At 42.7% G+C, this 18,377-nt stretch overlaps 2 protein-coding genes across 20 annotated transcripts in view; both read right to left on the reverse strand.

The window, feature by feature from the left end:
* Positions 1-3,067, reverse strand: part of cacna1bb (calcium channel, voltage-dependent, N type, alpha 1B subunit, b) — a 105,804-nt gene extending 102,737 nt beyond the window's left edge. For all 13 annotated transcript variants that reach the window (XM_035526991.1, XM_035526990.1, XM_035526992.1 and 10 more), the window contains exons 1-2: positions 2,291-3,067; positions 610-715 (exon numbers count right to left, since the gene is read on the reverse strand). In XM_035526991.1, coding sequence (XP_035382884.1) covers positions 610-715; positions 2,291-2,553 — 369 coding nt within the window. In that variant the 5' untranslated portion in view covers positions 2,554-3,067. The remainder of the gene's footprint in view (positions 1-609; positions 716-2,290) is intronic.
* A 2,022-nt stretch (positions 3,068-5,089) lies between these two features.
* ehmt1b (euchromatic histone-lysine N-methyltransferase 1b) overlaps positions 5,090-18,377 on the reverse strand; it is a 38,622-nt gene continuing 25,334 nt past the window's right edge. For all 7 annotated transcript variants that reach the window (XM_027003666.2, XM_027003670.2, XM_027003665.2 and 4 more), the window contains 18 exons: positions 15,538-15,683; positions 14,954-15,097; positions 13,934-14,160; positions 13,502-13,696; positions 13,194-13,276; positions 12,996-13,102; positions 12,735-12,857; positions 12,460-12,561; positions 12,212-12,316; positions 11,493-11,647; positions 11,048-11,215; positions 10,696-10,840; positions 10,494-10,571; positions 10,216-10,331; positions 10,041-10,127; positions 9,315-9,393; positions 8,622-8,797; positions 5,090-8,375 (listed from right to left, as the gene is read on the reverse strand). In XM_027003666.2, coding sequence (XP_026859467.2) covers positions 8,189-8,375; positions 8,622-8,797; positions 9,315-9,393; positions 10,041-10,127; positions 10,216-10,331; positions 10,494-10,571; positions 10,696-10,840; positions 11,048-11,215; positions 11,493-11,647; positions 12,212-12,316; positions 12,460-12,561; positions 12,735-12,857; positions 12,996-13,102; positions 13,194-13,276; positions 13,502-13,696; positions 13,934-14,160; positions 14,954-15,097; positions 15,538-15,683 — 2,423 coding nt within the window. In that variant the 3' untranslated portion in view covers positions 5,090-8,188. The remainder of the gene's footprint in view (positions 8,376-8,621; positions 8,798-9,314; positions 9,394-10,040; positions 10,128-10,215; positions 10,332-10,493; positions 10,572-10,695; positions 10,841-11,047; positions 11,216-11,492; positions 11,648-12,211; positions 12,317-12,459; positions 12,562-12,734; positions 12,858-12,995; positions 13,103-13,193; positions 13,277-13,501; positions 13,697-13,933; positions 14,161-14,953; positions 15,098-15,537; positions 15,684-18,377) is intronic.

Genomic DNA, 18,377 nt, shown 5'->3' on the forward strand with positions numbered 1-18,377 from the left:
GCCGTCGGGGAGTCCGCTTTGATTGCTCTGCAATAGGTCACTAAGGGCCAGTGTTTTATGGCTGTGATTGGGCAAATAGTGTTCAGATGGTGGTTCAAACAGAGCAGGATAACAGGGAGAGAGGAATCAAAGCCTGCTCGGTGTGTGTTAGGGATGGGTCACAAAAAGAGCATGTGTTCATATGTATGTCAATAGCTCCCAGCAGGGTAGGGCTTAATGAGGTGCAAATGTGCTTCCTGCATGGACCACAGGAGTGGATGCCAAGCCTTTAGCCTTGGGTTGGCGCTCCAAGACAGACATAGAGGTAACAGGTTCACCTCTAATAGGGTCCCTGGTCACCCGCATGAGTGCATGGCCACAAATTACTAATGTGCTTAAGTGGGGACTTGATTTACACAGGGGGTGCAGGAAAGGTAACACCAATATAGGTAGGTAGCCACATGAAATTGACAAAAAGGTAGAATTTGATTGATAAGCAAAAAAGACAAATGTAATTCATTAGAAAGAAGGAGATCAAAGATGGCATTAGATTCTTTATGGAGTGAAGTGGCGGGAGAGAGAGGGCGAAGAAAAAGCCGAAGGATAGCTACTAATAAAAGGAGAGCTTACCAGGCGTTTGGACATGGGCGTCTTGTCACCTACAGGGAGATGCTGCTCGAGTGCCAGTACAATGCAGTTGGCGATGATGGTGGCCAAGATCATGTATTCAAATGGAGTGTGTGGGTCAAGGAAAACATCGACATACTAATTTCACTGACAAACCAAATGTAGCCATATGATATAAAGAAAGCAAGCCTGCACTAAAACATCAAACAGTACCTTGACTAACATTAGTCATCCAATATGTTATACTATATGGTGTTTTGACAATTTATGCATGTCTGCACCAACATGCGCCTCATAAATTGTGCCTTTTCTCATAACTTATTTGTGCAAATTTGACACACATTCCAGGTAAATACATGATAACTGTGCCATGTCATACATTGCCTGCATGGGAAAAAAATATGTAACAAGATATACATATACATGTAGTGCTTCAAGACTCCAAGAACTATAAATCTGGATGTTTGCACAAACTTTCACATGCTAAATTATATTTAGCTAATAAACGACAACACTGAAAAATTGGGAATTGCTCTTAATGATGACAAGCATCTAGGTGAATCTTATGAGTAAGACCAATTTTACATTTCATACTCCTCAGAGCTTAGGTCTTTAGGTTTACTCCCCAAATGGAAATTCTATAATGCTCCACTTCGGTCACGTACGTTGTGAGCTTTGCTCCTACTTAGTAAATGCGTTGGAAACTATGGGTGCTTTTAAAAGACAGACCTACACCCACCGTCTATCCATCCGATTAACTATCAGTCTATATAAACGAAAACAACAAGGAAACGCGGTGTTATGTGCTGTTTTTAACACGAAAAACGGTAGGTTTACGGGAAACGCTCTTTGTTCATCCAGCCTAAAACTCCACACTTGTTATTCACTGCGATATTTCAGTACCCTGGAAAGCACCTTTTCGGAACCGTCGTTCTTGAGTAAAACGATTCGGTGGGTTATTCCTCCGTACTCGGCTGGGGATATTCCGCGTAAGAGGTGAACAGTGTCACCCTGGTAAGATAATTAATTGCTCCGTTCGGCGAAACACGTGGCTGGCTATAGAAAAAAAAAACAGCCGATGCACAGAACCGTAAAAGCTGTTCATGCTTTGCATCTCGACTCAATGGAGAGAGGAAAAAAAAGAAAGGTTGCGAGAAAAAAAAAAAAACAGCACAGATGCTTTGGTCACTCGGGTTACTTGTCACATCTGCGTTGCATGATAGGATGTAGCAGCGGGCTCTACATGTATTGCTGACATTAATTACATGTAAATCTCTTTAACTGGAAGAGACTGGACGTCATGGCTAATGTCTGCACGTGCTGTGGGTTTATACGTGCGGTCGGTTCTCTCACCCCGAGCCTTCACTTTGCCTTCAACGTCTGCGTACAGCTGTGCGAGTGCTCGACTTTCTGCCCTTAGACAACCGAATAAAATAGCGCACAAGACAACACCCCGGCATACTCGCCGGATGAGTGTTTTTGATTATATTCCATTAATATTAAAATACCTATAACAATTTTGTCACACTTGTGGCAAAGAAGGTTACTCGACTCCCTATCATTAATGTGTCATAAAATTGTATACACAGCGGAGTCTACATTTTATCACCGATATATAATTTTAGGGGTTATTTGTTAAATGGTTGCATCAAATTTCACATCAAGGCTTTAGCAGGAAGGATATGGCCATTCCGTTATTCTCTTGGCGTATTTTCTTATTACGTTGTCCTCGCTAAAGATGAATAAAGACCGGTTGACAGTAAAGCAGTTCTGTTTGGTTTGTTTAGGGTTGTATAAAGCCATTGTCCTGGCTCTCTGAGCCATCGACTGTTTGTACATCCTTTGGCCGCCTGGGGGACCTCCCGCCCGGGCTCCCCCTCTTCCAGCGCCTGGTGGACCTCCATAGCGGGTGGGTAGATCGTCTCCAAAGCGAGCCATCCTAAACATGCGGATATCCAACAGGTAAAATCCAAATGAACATCAGATACGAGAAGCAGGGAAAACAACAGAGTACATACATATGTTATGACTTAGAGTCTCCATCGCGTGTATGTTGTTTTATTTATTTATTTTTTGTTTGATTTTTTTTTAAATAAAAACTGTCTGCTCTTGATTTAATCTTTTTTTCCGCGCGCCGTCGCCTCTCATTCCATCCGCAAGGAAACTACAAAAACACAGAAAACTTATATAATCCTCATGAAGCGCTTTTCACAAGACCAAATAACATCCGACATCCAATCCATTCCGCGTTCTACACCCAAAGAAACCTCATCCACGATGACAGGTCACGTAACCAATATGTAAACATCACTTGTGCGTCATATTAGAGAAAAAAGGCGCACAGAAAACAGCAATGCACACGCAAATCCTTCTTTATCGCGTACAGACGTTTGGTACTTAAAAACGTTCGCGTTTCAAAAACAAATTCATACAGCGCTGCTTCTCCCGACTTCCACTTAGGTGCCCGCCACCAATGTAAGCGATTCAGGCAGCCCTCGTCCTTAAGTGTGGTTACATGTGTCTAAAGCTGAAGCCACCTGCTGGAGAGCGGGTTACGCGGAGGCGACGTGTTGGTTGGTGCTTACCAAGTACCATGTAATAAAGTTTTAACAGTTGCTTATCTTTATGTTTAAAAGTTCCCATTAAATGTCGACATTGGACTTTTACATTTTATATTATGGTTTCTCTACAATAAAAGGAGAGAAAAACGTTGCTTAAGGCGTGTGAGGTGTTTTCAACAGTTCCGTTTTCCCATTGGTTTGCTATAAGAACACAATCTTAATCATTATTACAGCAGCCGCATCGATAGTGAAACTGCTAAAGTCATGACGAACTGCGGAAATAAAGCATTGCTCAGTGTGTGTACTGCTAGAAGGTGGGTCCTTAGGGTCCTCCAGTAGTCTTACGTTTTTGATGCTGTTCAGGTTTAGACATAATGGAGGATGTGGGAGATTGATGATAAGGACAAGAGCATTAGTTGAGTCGTACATCTAGTCAGGGACGTTTTGGGTTCATGAACAATGTAGTCACCAACACTGAGCAACAAAATTCGAACCTTTTTTTTGGTTCGAATTAAAATAGGTGGACATTGATACCGCTTACACTGAATTCGAAAATTCTTTTTTTTTTTTTTTTTTTAAATCATACATGGTTTTTAAGTGACAGAGCAATTACATTTTCTAATAAGTACTTGGGCCTTCATTAAAACTGAAGTGACAAAAAAAAATCCCCCTTCAGTGTCCAATGCTGGAACAAAAACAAAAACCATGCGTGATAGAGAAATTCTTAAAGAATATTTAAATTCGTACGTAAATAACAAGGTTTTGCATGGGACAATTCTTTGTTAAATAGAGTAAATTGAAGAGAGCAAAAAATTGCGTGCGCGCGCGAGAGATTTCTAATGAAGGGAGGATTACTAAGAAAGTCATACGCCCCGTTAGAATATGAACTGCTCGCAGAAACCTTAAAATCAAATGCTCAATCCATAGCCTTTTTAAAATAAAGTAAAAGTCTTGGTACTGAGAATGTCGGTCTACAACAGACACAGGCTCTTCTGCCTGCACGCGACACGACTTTTTAATCCTCGTCTTTACCTCCATCTAGTGGTGCAAAGTGTATATTACAAATTAGCAGTCCATTTTTACAATTTGGTAAGTTAACCAATTAACAAAAATATACTTGAAAGTTGTGTTCTACATAAATCGGCAAATAGATTTATATAATATAGAAAACAATTATTTATTAGTCAATTCTACATCACCTCTTCCCTTAACCTTGAGGAGTGAGATTTGCCTTTAAGCTTTAAGAATGGGTTTTGATGCAGATTTTATTCAGTGGCCCATTTGCAGTATTCAAATTGGCCTACAACTCCTCATCAGGCCTTTAACGGGGTATATTGTTCAGTTACCATTTCTCAGGTGTGTGCTTAGGGAAACGTGTCAGACGGAGTTAACCGCAGACGTCTGGGTGCGGCCTGCATTCTTCCTGGGATCTTACCTGCCGAACCACAGCGTGACACCCTCCTGGGGCGTTTCGTGCGTACTGATGATATCTGCGTGGTCCATGCCTGCGCACCTTTCCAGGTCGACAACTGAGTGATATCCACTCGTCTGTGCGGTGCTCGGGAGGCCTTTGTGCGTCTGAGCGGCTTCGCCGAGTGCGCCTGACAGGTCTGCGACTGCCGCCCTCCTGTTTTTCTGCCTGTCCGGCAGCTCAGCGGACCGAGTCCAGGAGCTGCATTCGGCACCCTGGGTTAGCATGCGCCATGTGCCAAACGTGGCCGAGCGGACAGCTTCAGTCACGCAAGCGAGCACAGGGGCGCCAGGTCAAAACAGACGTCTTAATTAAAAGGATGTTCAGGCTACCAGGGAAATTAACAGCAAATATTAATGTGACCATGAACGTCAAGGCCTTTGCAAAACTTCTGACTCATTATTGTAATTACAAAAGACATAGTAAATGTAATATGGGCCAGACATTTCAGTTTAGCACAAAATACTTTTATTAGGAATTCATTTACAAACATTACACACCTAAAAGGCCCATGGTTTAACTGGAATTTACAGTGAATTTCTAACAAAATGTTTTCATGATCTTAAGTGTAACATTTGAATTCAGTTTTATTTAATCTGCAAAGAATATAATCTACGTACATGGTGCAAAAAAAAGAAAGAAAGAAAAAAAGGTGCGTTACCATTACTCTCTCACACAAGTGCATAGACCCCTAATGTAATTACACTGTCAACTCAAAAGTGTTAAGTGCCAAAAGGTGATGGTTTACGTATTAGAAGATAAATAAAGTTACATTAAAACAAGTACATGCACCGTTAGCTGGATTAGGTAAAGGCTGGTAATTCAATGCATAAACTACACCAGTCACAGCTGGGAAGCCAAGGTGGTCCTACCGTACACCACTGTGGCTCTCCGTTCCGTCCATTTGGAGCTTTGGTGCTCCGCTCCTCTCATGGCTTGCTGTCGGCCCTTAATATTGTTGCTTTAGGACGTTTAAGATCCGAGTTCTCGGGTGCCAATAGGCTCATACTCAGAAAGTGGATGCACTCAAAGCAGTCCTCCCCAATGCACTTGACACTAAAAGATGAAGACACAGGAACTGGGCCTCTAGATTTGGCTCTGTGGAATGCGGAAAGGCAGTTTCCTGTCTGGCTCCTTAAAAGCCTTTTCCCCAGTCCCCTGTTTGACTTATCTCTGAATCAAGTATTTCTCTCCATAATCAGGAAGAGAACCATCATATCATTTTTAGAAACTGAAAAGACTGCTGGGGAACAATCAGAGACTTCCTGCTTCATGTTTCACTTTGTTCTGGAGCACTGGCTTACTTTGACCTTGTTCATAGTGGTGCAGATTCAAAATTCAAAGATAAGAACTGAGTGTTTAAGAATAAAAGAAAAAACACTCACCTGTAAAAACCTGCAGATCAGCCCTGGAACTTGACAGAGACCGAAAAGCCCTTCATGTTAGTTGCATTCTTAAGCTCATACATGCATGAGAGTTTAAACATGAGCAAGTTCTCTGTGGCAAATGAAGCTGAACTTTGGCAGTACTGCGTGGATTCTTCAACATTTTTCAATTTAGTCAGTCCTGGTTACTTAGTCAGTACCAGCTACTTAGTCCTGTTTATTTAGTAGGACCTGGTTACTTAGTTGGTCCTGGTTAGTCTGTGGCAGTCGTTTATTCAGTCCCAGCCAGTGCTTGCTTACAGCAAGGCAGGTAGTGCACAGCTGAAGTAAATGGAAATATCTGACATCGGCAGTATTAGTAGTTGTTAGTCAAAAGATTATTTTTACCTGTTTTATTAGAAGTACATTTATTGAAGGAAAAAAAACCCAAAACAAACAAAAATATACAACCATTCGATGCATTGGAGCATCGTGTCTACCTTGAGAAATATGTAACATTTTTTCCTTTCATTTTGCAGTGTTTTGGATCTACATGTCAGAATCAGCACAAATAACGTGACTATACTACCAACATTTAAAACGACAGAATAATAGCTTCACTAGCAACATGAACGCATTTAACAAAATAGGAACAGGCTAACGATGACGACTAGAGTTAGAAAACCAGAGGTAAATTTAAGTGTAAAAATGAAGAAAAAAGCAACACTTGCTTCATCTTATTTTACATCTTGTATTCTCATAGTGAGTAATAAAAAAATAACATAAAACAAAACCTTTTTTCAGCACCATTTGCAATATCCTATTGTCCAGCCACACATTCTTTGACCAAAATGTCTGTAGTTTGATTTTTCATGGTCTTTTAAGCAAACTATTGAAGTCTTGCCATGTTAATCAAGAGAAATACAAAAGGATCGTTGCTGTTGAGAGGAAATGTTCGAAACAGCAACATTTCTGGACAGGTAGCAGGGAGGGCCAAGCCATGGAAACCACAAACGTGTTTAGAGCAGTCCACTCCTACAGCACAGGAAGGGCCAATGGGCTGGCATGACTGAAGCAAAACCAAAATCAAACCAGCTCAGGAATTATAGCAATTGAATAGAATAAGGTGTGCATTTCATATTAGGCAAACCTGTCGAAGCCAGCAACATGCGGGAGATGATTCAAAATGGGCAGTTTATCACCGAGACTTCCAGAACCTCCCCTTGTCTGTGTCGGGCTAGGAGAACAAACCCAACAGATGGGTACTGATCAGCAAAAGAGATCTGCAAATACGCTAACAAGCGGCCAGCAGCTATGAGAGTTTAACCACATTAACAGATGTTCAGAATTGTCTGCAAATGAGTCAATAATAACCACATGAGCTCAGTGTGGTCCACAAAGCATTAAGACTGGGCTTGGAACATACTGGTATCGATTTGCACGTGAAGACTATTCCAATATAATCGATCATCAAACAATCGGGATATGCTACGAAGCGGTTTAAAAAAATACAATAACTTGAAGGGTTTTATATAAAAAAAAAAAAAAAAACCTGATTGAATTTCAAAATATTTAGCCAACAATTTAATTTGGAATTTCAAATGTTTGTCATCATAAATGCCTGGAAAGTGAAGTCCTTGAGAAAGGTCAGTGTGCTGTGAGTGAATGCGTCCCAGATGTTCCAAAAAAGGTTGACGTGAAGTAAACACATCTTGGTCACTGAATTGTGCGTGGACACTGGCTGCAGGGAACAGAAGGTGACAGAATGACATGAGCTCTCACACGCTCCAAACAGATACAGAGTGATGAGGAATCCTGCAGGGCAACTTGGCACAGTTTAGCTCACGCGCGCAAGCTTGTATGTGGCAGCCCCTTGCAACAGGAAAACAAATGCCATCCTAAACCAGAAGAACTAGACGCTGACAAGTCAGTCTGTGTCCGTCCGTCTCCTCTACCGAGCACGCCCAGTTTCTCGGTCTGCGTGCATGCCCCTCCGTCAGGCAGGCGGCGAGGTTGGAGTGAGAGGCCTGTGGTGCAGGCAGGCTGCTTCCCAGGACTCCCCACATGACTTGGGCACTGCCGGGGTGTGCTGGTGACGGAGGTGATGGTGCGGGCAGCTGGTAGAGGGCAAGGAACGGTAGCCCAGGCAAGGCGGGGAAGGCGGGGGAGCCCAGGCCGGGGGGGGCTCAGCTGGGGCTCGGGGGCGTGATGGACGAGCTGGTGTCCGGGAGGGTGGTGGTCTGTTGCTCGCCCGGCGTGCTGTCTGCCTGCTGGTGTGCGACGGCCGCTGCTGAGTGCTTGCACTGAGACGAGCCACACTGGCAGCTGAACAGCTTGCCCTTCACGTCCCAGAAGTGATCGCCGTAATCAAACCTGGAGACACAAGCCAGCATGCAAGGACAATGAAATCTTACAGCAAAAGAAAACAAACACCCCACCCCACCCCATGTCATTTTATTCCATTCTGTTCCATTGAGCTCCATCTCCAACCATGTTTAATTGTTCCTAATTACACTCCACTGATCTGATAATGCAAACTAATGCCTTGATGGCCGTAGCTGGCAGGGTGGCCCTGCGGGCTAGCTGCTCCTTATCGGGCCACGCTGATCGAGGGCTCACCCTAGCTCGTCCCCAGTGCTGATGTTCTTGCTGGCAAAGAAGGCGATGTGCGGAAAGCGCAGGTCCTGGTGTGAGGTGAACACTCGGCACGGAAACAGGTTCGGCTCACAGTGGTGGTTTATGAACCGACTGATGTTGCCGTAGAAACGAGCATCGATACAGTACATATCCCCGGCCTGCAATAAAACAATTCTTATTGGCTCAGGAAAGCTAAGAGAATAGTTAAGTGGAATGGTGGAAAAGAAGAAAAGATAAGCACAAGTGACTGATCACAACAGGAGAACTGTTCGAGAGAATTAGGGATTAAAGGAAAGCCAGCTTCCTGGGGTGTCAGATTGAAGCTTGATTGCTTGGTAGTTTCACCAGGTTTTGCTGATAGCTGTCCAACCTAGCTCACATTAATGCTCATTATGCCAGTTACTTAAGCCAGGGTTGCCCAAACTTAAAACATCCAACAGTCAAGAATAACTGCAGAGTTTCTAACATAATTTCAAATTATTCTGCTGATATGGTATGCAATGTAAAGTTGTTTACTACCATGGTAAAAAAAATGTTTAAAAAAGGCAGGCAGTTCAATTTGTCAAACCACTGGGAATCTGTCTCCTTCAAGCCCCAGGCTAGCACCTCTGCACTGAGGTACACCACACAAGCCAAGGTGGCAGTGTGGGACAAGCGTTTGAAGTCTGCTGCTACCTTGCTGTCCAGGCTGAAAAGGTAGGAATCATCCTCCCTGACGTCGGCCTCCGCGTCCGAGATGATCTCACCCACGTATCTGCACAAAGGAGGCAGCAGGAGAGGCATTAGTGCTGCATAAATACACAAAATGATAGTCTGATAGTGCCCACTGCAATCAGACTATATAACAAAAGCTGAGGACACAGTCTGTCTTCTTGCTGGCCAGCACCCTCCTCATACAATAACTCAAGAGCCTCTTCCTACAACTTCGACTGCACTAGACGTCTTGCAAATCATTACATACCGCCCGCGCACGTACGCGCACGCACACACACACACACACTTGTTCTATTGATTGTTCTACTACTATTGTATACTACATATGTTACAATAATTATACAGTATACCACTGTTGCACTGACATTGTCTATAGTCCCATTAGTCCTCAACGTTGTATACCTGCTGCTATTTCACACGGTCACTTCCATTTCACTTAGGCAACTGTGTATAGTAATTGTCCCCATAGTAAAAATAAAAACTTTCTTTTATTGTAATTCTAGCTTTAACTCTTATTTATTCTGAGCTGGAGCTGATGTATCACTTGGATGTCCCCCATGAGGATCAATAAAGGGAATCTTAATCTTCAAAACATTACAACCCACAGAAGCAAGACTCCAATTCTGAGTGGATGCCCATGTTCAGAGAGAGATAGACAGACAGGAAGACAAAAAGACAGAGGCTCACTCGCAGACGAACGTTCCTCGAGGAATATCCTGTAACGTGCGAACGCCCCAACCCATGTTCTGAGTCCTGAACAGTTGCAGTCTGGTCCTGGGAGCAACAGGTCATTCAGTAAGAAACACTGAGGAAGAACATCGAGAAAACTTGGACATCCTGAATATGTTTTGGGATAGGATACCGAAGTCCGTTCTGAACGACGCGATTCTTGCAGGTTCTCCAGCAGGAGCAGGCATGGTTGCACTCAAAAATGAGAGGCGGCTCCTCGCAACAGAATTCCGGAAGCAGTCGACTCTCCTGGGAGAGCAGAAAGAAAGCGCATGTGGAAAAACTTTGGGGACATTTGGGTTAGTAGTTCAGGACTGCACTGGGCTCTGGTTAGCCACACACCTTTGATGTTCTGAAAGAGTGGGGATATGCAGGCCATTTTTCTCTGGGCTATAAGTTATTGGGTCTCACCTTGTCATACCAGCAGCGCAGACTGAGCTGGCCACACATGCAGGTGGCTGAAGAGCAGTCATCTTTGCAAACACAATACTGTGGATGACATAAAAAAACATTCTGTTCCATTAGAGACTGGCATCATGATCTGCGAGACTTTCACAGGTAGGCTCCTCCTAGAACAAATGTGGCCACAGAGATGCATCACTGTGCATTTTACCTGCAAGTGAGTAATGTTTTTATCAATATTCATGGGGGAGGTGACGCAGTTGTCAGGGACGTATTTGTAGTCATCAGGACAAGCCTCACTGTCCACAGCATTTACACATGGGACAGGTACTCTCTCGTAGCCCCGTGCTATGTCCCTGAACACATGCAGGTGAAAGACCAAAATCGGCAACTCGGTCACAAACACTGGAACAAGTTAAAAATTATTATACTCATTATAAACTTATTATTATAAACGTATTATAAATTACCACCACATGAGAAACAGGAAAGAATGAGTGGGGGAAAAAATGAACCCCAGAATGAAAGGCAATGAGAAGGTGGTCCAGGCCTCACTGAGGTACCTGTTGAGGAGTTTCTCTCCTGGAGAACTCTCGTCACCGCTGGTCTCCCTCTGCCTCCTGCTGGCCTGCAGTGTGCTCCACACCTTGGAGTTCTGACTGCAGCACTCCATGGGCGTGTCTCCTTCCCTGTTCTTTTGGCTCACATCAGCCCCACGCGACAGAAACAAGCTGCAGGGGTTGCATTGGAGTTGTGTTTTTTCCTCCATTTGCATTGGAGTGCCATTGGTCGCAATGCATATATACTCCGGGTTCCAATTTACACAATATCTTATTAAAATCTACAGGCACAGTGTCTGAGGAAATGTCCCTCCTCATTTAAAAGCTTCTCAGACCGAATTTGTGATTTCCATGTATACCCACAGCTGTTTTGTGCTGATTAGCAAAAAGCCTGCAGAGCTGTGGAACATGCGTGGGACCTCAAGGCTCCACATCAGTTTGCACTCACATGATGCATTCCAGCCGGTTCTCCCGTGATGCAATGTGCAGAGGTGAGTCTCCATGGACGTTGACCGTGTTAAGATCACACCGGGCCTCCAGGAGAATCTCCGCAATCTCCACACAGCCAGAGAATGCTGCCCAGTGCAAACAGATATTCTCCTCCTGAGAACATGAGGCAACACACAATAAAACAATGTCCCAATTTTGCATCTAGCAGCAAACAAGGCAGACTTCTAAAACAATAAGCCAAAGAGTCTCAAATATACAGTCACCGTCAATGTTAAATATAAACAAAACACCTCTAGAGCCCATCTGTCACCACAAGATCTGGTGTTAGCCATCCTCTAGCCCAGAGGTGCCCTATACTAGTTATGGAGATCTACTATCTTCCTGCGTTTAGTTTCAGCACACTGATATTTAGATACTACTGAAGATAACGAGTTGGGCATCCCTGCTCCAACCATTCAGTTTCTGAACACAGAACCACTGCTGGATACATGGTTTTGGTGGCTACTCCCATTTTAACTGAAATCTCCTGTAACACTTCTTAAAAAGGCCTCCAACACTGCTGTGCTTGGTAAACCTGTACCAGCTTGACCTCTATAACCACAGAGACCACTGAAGGGTGAATCTCAGTTCAAAACTCCTAGCTCTAAAAACCACATCTGAAACCCATATGCAGTAAAACATATTTTGAGCCGTGCACGTCTGAAGGCTTACACTGACCTTGTCTCTGATGTTTGGGTCAGCACCTTTTGATAGCAGCAACTTGACCAGTTCTATGTGTTTGTACTCCGTTGCCCAAATCATTGCTGTCCAGCCTCCATCGTCCTGCAAACAGAGCACAGCTAAGAATATGATATCCCCAAATACAAACCAAAATAACATAACCCGAGGGCATGACTGTCTGAAGTGGCAAAATATCAAAAATGATATAACAGAGGTGATATGAAGTGAAATGAAACACCATATACCTGACAATTAATATCTACAAAACCTGTAGACAGCAAATGCTCCACAATACCAAAATGTCCAACCTTAGCAGCAAGGTGAAGGCAGGTAGAGCCTTCACCATCCTGAATAACAAGAAAACAGAAAATAAGCATTTAATTCTTCAGAAAAACAAGCCTCAAAGTATTTCAACAACTAAACATTTGAAAATGAACATTCATATGGAAGTAGTGGCAGCAGTCATGTGTCAGCCTATGTGTACAGTGGACTCAGTGCTAAAGTATTCCAGCTAAAGGACCTTGTGCGAGACAATGGCTCCAGCCCTCAGTAGGTACTGCACTGTCTCTAGGTGATTGTTCTCACAGGCCTCCATCAAAGGCGTGCGCTGGTCTTCATCACATATGTCTAGGTTAGCACCGGCCTGGGAAGCAAACCGAAAACAACCTTAACAAAAGGGCGTTATTTAAAAGGAGAAGGAAAAACACCTGCCAGCTCCTGAAACAGTGCAGGATTAGCTCCCTGAAACCAAGGTAAAACAGCTAATCCACATAATAGTCACCTGGACCAACATGTGGCAGACCTCTTGGTGTCCAGCCTCAGCTGCTACATGGAGTGGTGTGCGCTTGCTCTGGCTCTCCATTTTAAAGTTGGGATCGATTCCGTCCACTGAGGACACAGAAAGACATGCTCGCATCCTCCAGTGAGCACTAAAAAGAATGATAACGACAATGTGGCCAGACTGTGGAGCGTGACCTACCCAGCATGAGTAAGACCTTCTGCAGCTCTCCCTGTTTGGCAGAAATATACAGCTGTTTTGGATGAAAGCGAAGCTTCTTGGGCCTGAGAAGAAAATGGGAAAAGTGAAATACCGATAGTGGAGTCAATTTTGCATACACATTACACATACACATAAGTGGAATCTTAGTCAATCTTATTAGTTTAACTATAGACAACTTTGCTGACTGGATTACATGTAATACATCATGACCAATAAAGCATATCATGGACAAGCTTGTATTTGTCTGAGTATAATGTAAAGATGTACTGTGTTGGGTCCTTTCTTACTTCTCTGAATCCAGTGCAAGTAGGATGGTTTCCAAAGTCTCTTTAGGGGGTCCTGCTGAAAATCCAGTCCCTGCTACTGAACCCAAAAGCCCTGGTCTGCTGGTCCCTGGAGAAGCAGACCCATCCACAGCTTCTGGAGCTCTGGATAAGGTGCTGTCTGCTTTACCCTCTCCAGGCAAAGAGAGGTGAGATGGCCTAAAATGACAAATCACCTACAGATGTTACAACCTGCACAGTAAGTGCAATCACTTTTACTATGGAGAAGAAAAAAAAAAAAAAAAACTGCGACAGATGTACTGCATCTTTGAAACAATGCTCTCACCATGCCAATGGTATGTCATTCCTGACTGTAACTAAGCAGCCAGTGACCAGAATCAGTGCATCACTCTACAAAACCATTTGAAAAATGAAACAGTGTTTGACGTTGCATACCCTCCAGTGGTGGTGTCCGCCCTACCCTCCGAGGTGCCCGGAGTGCTGGGGCCCTGGCTGGGGGGCACGGTGGAAGTGGTGTCAGCCTTGGCAATGGTGACTTCCTTGGCTTTGCTGACATCCTCACCACAGTGTGGACAGAAGCTCTGGCCCTTCAGCACTGACGCACAGGACCGATGGAAACGGTGGGTGATGTTCACTTCTGGCTGGCACTCCATGAAGGTTCCCTACAGTTAAAGGTAGTTAGGTACATGCCTGATGACTTAATGAGATTTGTCTGTGGCAACAAATAAGCAAGATTTTTTAATCTTACCAAGGAATTTATTTAGGAACAATGCTCTTCCATTTCATGTACAGAATGTGCAGAAATCTCAGACGATAGCATATAAAAGCACTTATTTGCCTTCACATCAGCTACTATTTAACAAGTTATAGCTCAAACGTCTGAATGCGAGTTATCCATATTGCATCCAGATTGATTTTTGATAGTCTGGACACTAAAAAACAAAACAAAAACACACAACTATACGAATTGTTGCAAATCAGATCCACACCACATATGTAGGTGGTTTAAAATGCAATTCCAATCAGATTTTACTGTTGCATCTCAGTCTGGATGCTCAAATTGGATTTTAAAAGTGTCTTTTGCATCACTCGCAATATAATAAATGACGATGTCGGGGGTGCCAAGATTCATACCAGAGAACTTGTAAGCACTGTGGAAGAGAACAGTAAATGAAGTGATGTACAAGTGAAGCTGGAAGAACCCAACCAGAACAATTCACCAGCATAACTACATAGTTACTGATGCCTATGTCATTACCACAGCACATGCAGATAGGCTGGTGATGTCTGGACACACAAATCCCATCTGATCACTGCAACAGTGCAGTGCAGACAGTCGTCTGAAAAGATCTGATTTGAGAAACAAATCTGATTCGCCTGCAGTCTGAACACAGCCGAAGTTATGGTCTCATTGATTAGGCTGGCAACCTGTGTTGGGTGAAGCTGAGCACTCACCGCCCTGCAGAAATAGCCGCAGCCCGGGCAGCACTGGTGCTTCACCATTCCCGTGCGGTGCTCCTCACATAGCACTAGCAGCTGCACAGAGTTCGACGGCCTCATCATCTCGTGCTTCAGCACAGCACTCTGGCAGCGGCTCAGCTACATGCAGGAAAAAACAAACAGTCTACTCATCACGGAGTTCAACATGTCAAAGGCTTCCTTCTAAATTTGAGAAAGTTAATCAGAGTGGAGAGGCTGCTCGCAATTCACACCCACATACAGGCTTCCTTCGAAGTACCACTGAACCTTTAATTAATTAGGTTATGAATGTTAAATCAAGGAGAAAGGAAGAACGGAGTGACCGACTTGTTTTCAACATGAAATAATATTAAACACAACAGGCTTTATAACATTTGTATTTTTGTTATCTCATTTTCAAGAAAAGAACGATACCTGGACTCCAGTTTATGAACTGAACTCCAACAGCATGAAGTAACACTAAAGAGTTCGTTGAGAAATAAGGCTTACATAATAAAATAAAAGGCTTATAGCCAGTGTTCTCTTTCGTGGGTTCTAGGTGGGGCTCTGCATGATCTCACCTGTCCGTCCACGCTCTCAGTGGCCATGCACTTCCGGTCAGCCAGTGTGAGGATCTCCCTGCTCTTGGGCGTCTCCATACGGCAGCTGCAGAGAGGGAGCTCCTGCACCATGTCAGTGGCAGCGCCCGCTGGTGGCCCCGATGCGCCTGAAAAACACACAAAACAGGGACATCACTGTGAGGATCTGGGCAGAATAAATATGAGCTCTCTGCAATGCCAGGTTCTGCACATTGCTAAGACAATGTATAGGTTGTTCTTGCTTAGTTTAGCCTCGATACGCTCAATACACAATACGGCAGCTTTATTGGGAACACCTACCTTTCAGTTTCACTCACTTCACTGCCATTTTATTGGGTATACTTATAGATGTAGGAGTTTAGAGTAAAGGGTTTGGAGTATTGATTTATCTGAAACAAGGCATCCAATGTAAATGACTAGAAACTCCTAACAGTCCTCTGTGTGAATGTGTTCGAGTTAGCATTACATTGTCCTATGAAATGTCTTGGTAGTTGACTGACCACCAAAAGTAATTTACAGAATGCCAACAGATCACCACCACAGTCTGTGTTTTTCAATTCTTTTTTAATCTTACTTATATTTACTTAAACACTATGAGGGGAAGGTAACGCTTCTTATGGGGGATTTTAACAAATTGAATGAATAAAAATCACAAAGTAAAAGCTTCAAGATGTTGCCAGAAGGTTCCAGATGACTCAATATGGTACACAGTCTCAAACATTGCTGAACTGAGTTTTTACAAATACACTGTGCTGTAAAAATAAAACAAGCCTGACTAAATGCATGTTTTTAATAGTAAAAATGGCATTTAACTTAATTATTGAATAATTGAATTATGTTTAAGTTTGTATCTAAGACAAATATAATTTGGAAAATGTGTTGGCTTATATATGAATTCATTTTCAAAACACACACAGACAATTTTGCACCCTCAGCAAATAGTTTTCTTTCAGAACTTTTCTTCCTCACCCTACATGTGCTCTGCAAATGTGAAAATGTCTTCAAGACTGATGGAAAGGCATCATTATAAGGCTGGATTATAAAGCTGGTTAAGACAATACCAAAAGCATGTAAAGCGGTCATTAAAGTATAGAATAGTTACTTCAAAGAATATAAAATCCAAGTCAATATTTGTTTCTCACAGAATAAATCATATGAGTGTTATTTCATCAGTTGAAACCTTCCCCGTTTTTAAAATGTAGAAAAAATTAAAGGAGTTTGTGTTTGACTGGTACCGAATACCAAAGTCATATTTAATTTGATAATTAAATAAGACAAAGCAAATAGAGTGATATAATCACCAGGAAAAACAGCAAACAGGCCCATAAGGACTTAAGGGCAATGATTAGACAAATTATATTTACATCTACAAAAACAAAGATACTATATTTGGATATAATATAGATATGCGAAACGCATGAAACAAGTAGGTGTAGTCGGGTCTTAGAAACACAAAGATGTGCCACATAACATCGACCAATTTTAGATACATTACAAATTCACCCACAACTGAAGCATCTAGTAAATGTTTAATTCAGTGATCATCTCTCACTGTTTATCTTGTTAGTCTCAGGCAAGTAAGGTGATCAGGAAGTCTTTTTATAAGCAAGCCATCAAAATTATGGAATAACACCATTGTCAAATGCTCTCCAAATACATCATGTTGAGATATATATATATATATATATATATATATATATATATATATATATATATATATATACATATACACACACACACACACACACACACACACACACACACACACACACACACACACACACACACACATACATACACACATGCGCGCGCGTGCATGCCCTTCTGGAGTTTAGGCTTATTCATATTTGAAAAGCTTTGTTTGGCTTCACAGAGTCCGTGCAAGGCTACATGGTCTGTGTTCAGGGGACAGCGTATTCCTGTCCAAGCTACCACTTTTGCATAATCGGCTTATTCTTTCAGATCTATTAAACAATGGAACCTGCTAGCCACTGTGCTGAGTTTAAGACTTTCATGAACATCATGTTGCATTAACCTAATCAGACTCTGATGCATGTTCACTCTCCTTATGTGACTGTTTTAATATCAATCACCTTGTTTACCTTCCCAGGGAGGGTAGATGGAAAAGTTAAAAGCATCTCTTCTCTTTTGAGATGAATGTATTCTGTTGCATGTTCCCTGACAAATGAAACATAATACTCTCATAAGTATACAACTGTAGACTGCAGACATGTACAATTTGATAGTCACCCTCTATCTCTTTCAACACTGCCAACAGAGCAACTGCTGCCCGGGTATTATTTAGGAATTGGATCATACTCAACCCAGCAGTGACACCGCCATGGCAGGGGTGTTGGTATGAGGGTACAGGCACAGCAATGTTGCTGGAGTTTTCAGATAGTAGTGTTGGTGCTAGGTTGAGGGTGGTCTGCTACATAGAAGCCTCCAGTCCACAGCAGACCTGTGGCACATATGTTGCTCTGAGGTGATCCATTTTCCAACGCAAAAATCCAACATCTCTACGCTCAAAGGATTAAACACTTTTAACAAAGTACACAGCCCATTCAGGTTTTATATATTTAATGCATTCAAATATTTATATGAGAAAGCCATTAACCATTTCTAAGACCAAGAGTTTTAATTTCTGATATAATAATGTCACATAACTAAATGGAAGATGCAGTGTAACTTTGGCAAATTTCATGCCCAAATCAATTATTAAAAGTGCACTGCTACTGAACTTACCACAAGTAACAGTTTGGTAGCATGACCTGGACTTTGCCCATGGTTAAACCCTGTTCTATAGTACGTTTACGATTTAT

This window comes from Electrophorus electricus, chromosome 6 (assembly GCF_013358815.1).
Source record: "Electrophorus electricus isolate fEleEle1 chromosome 6, fEleEle1.pri, whole genome shotgun sequence".
In the NCBI taxonomy this organism is placed as follows: domain Eukaryota; kingdom Metazoa; phylum Chordata; class Actinopteri; order Gymnotiformes; family Gymnotidae; genus Electrophorus; species Electrophorus electricus.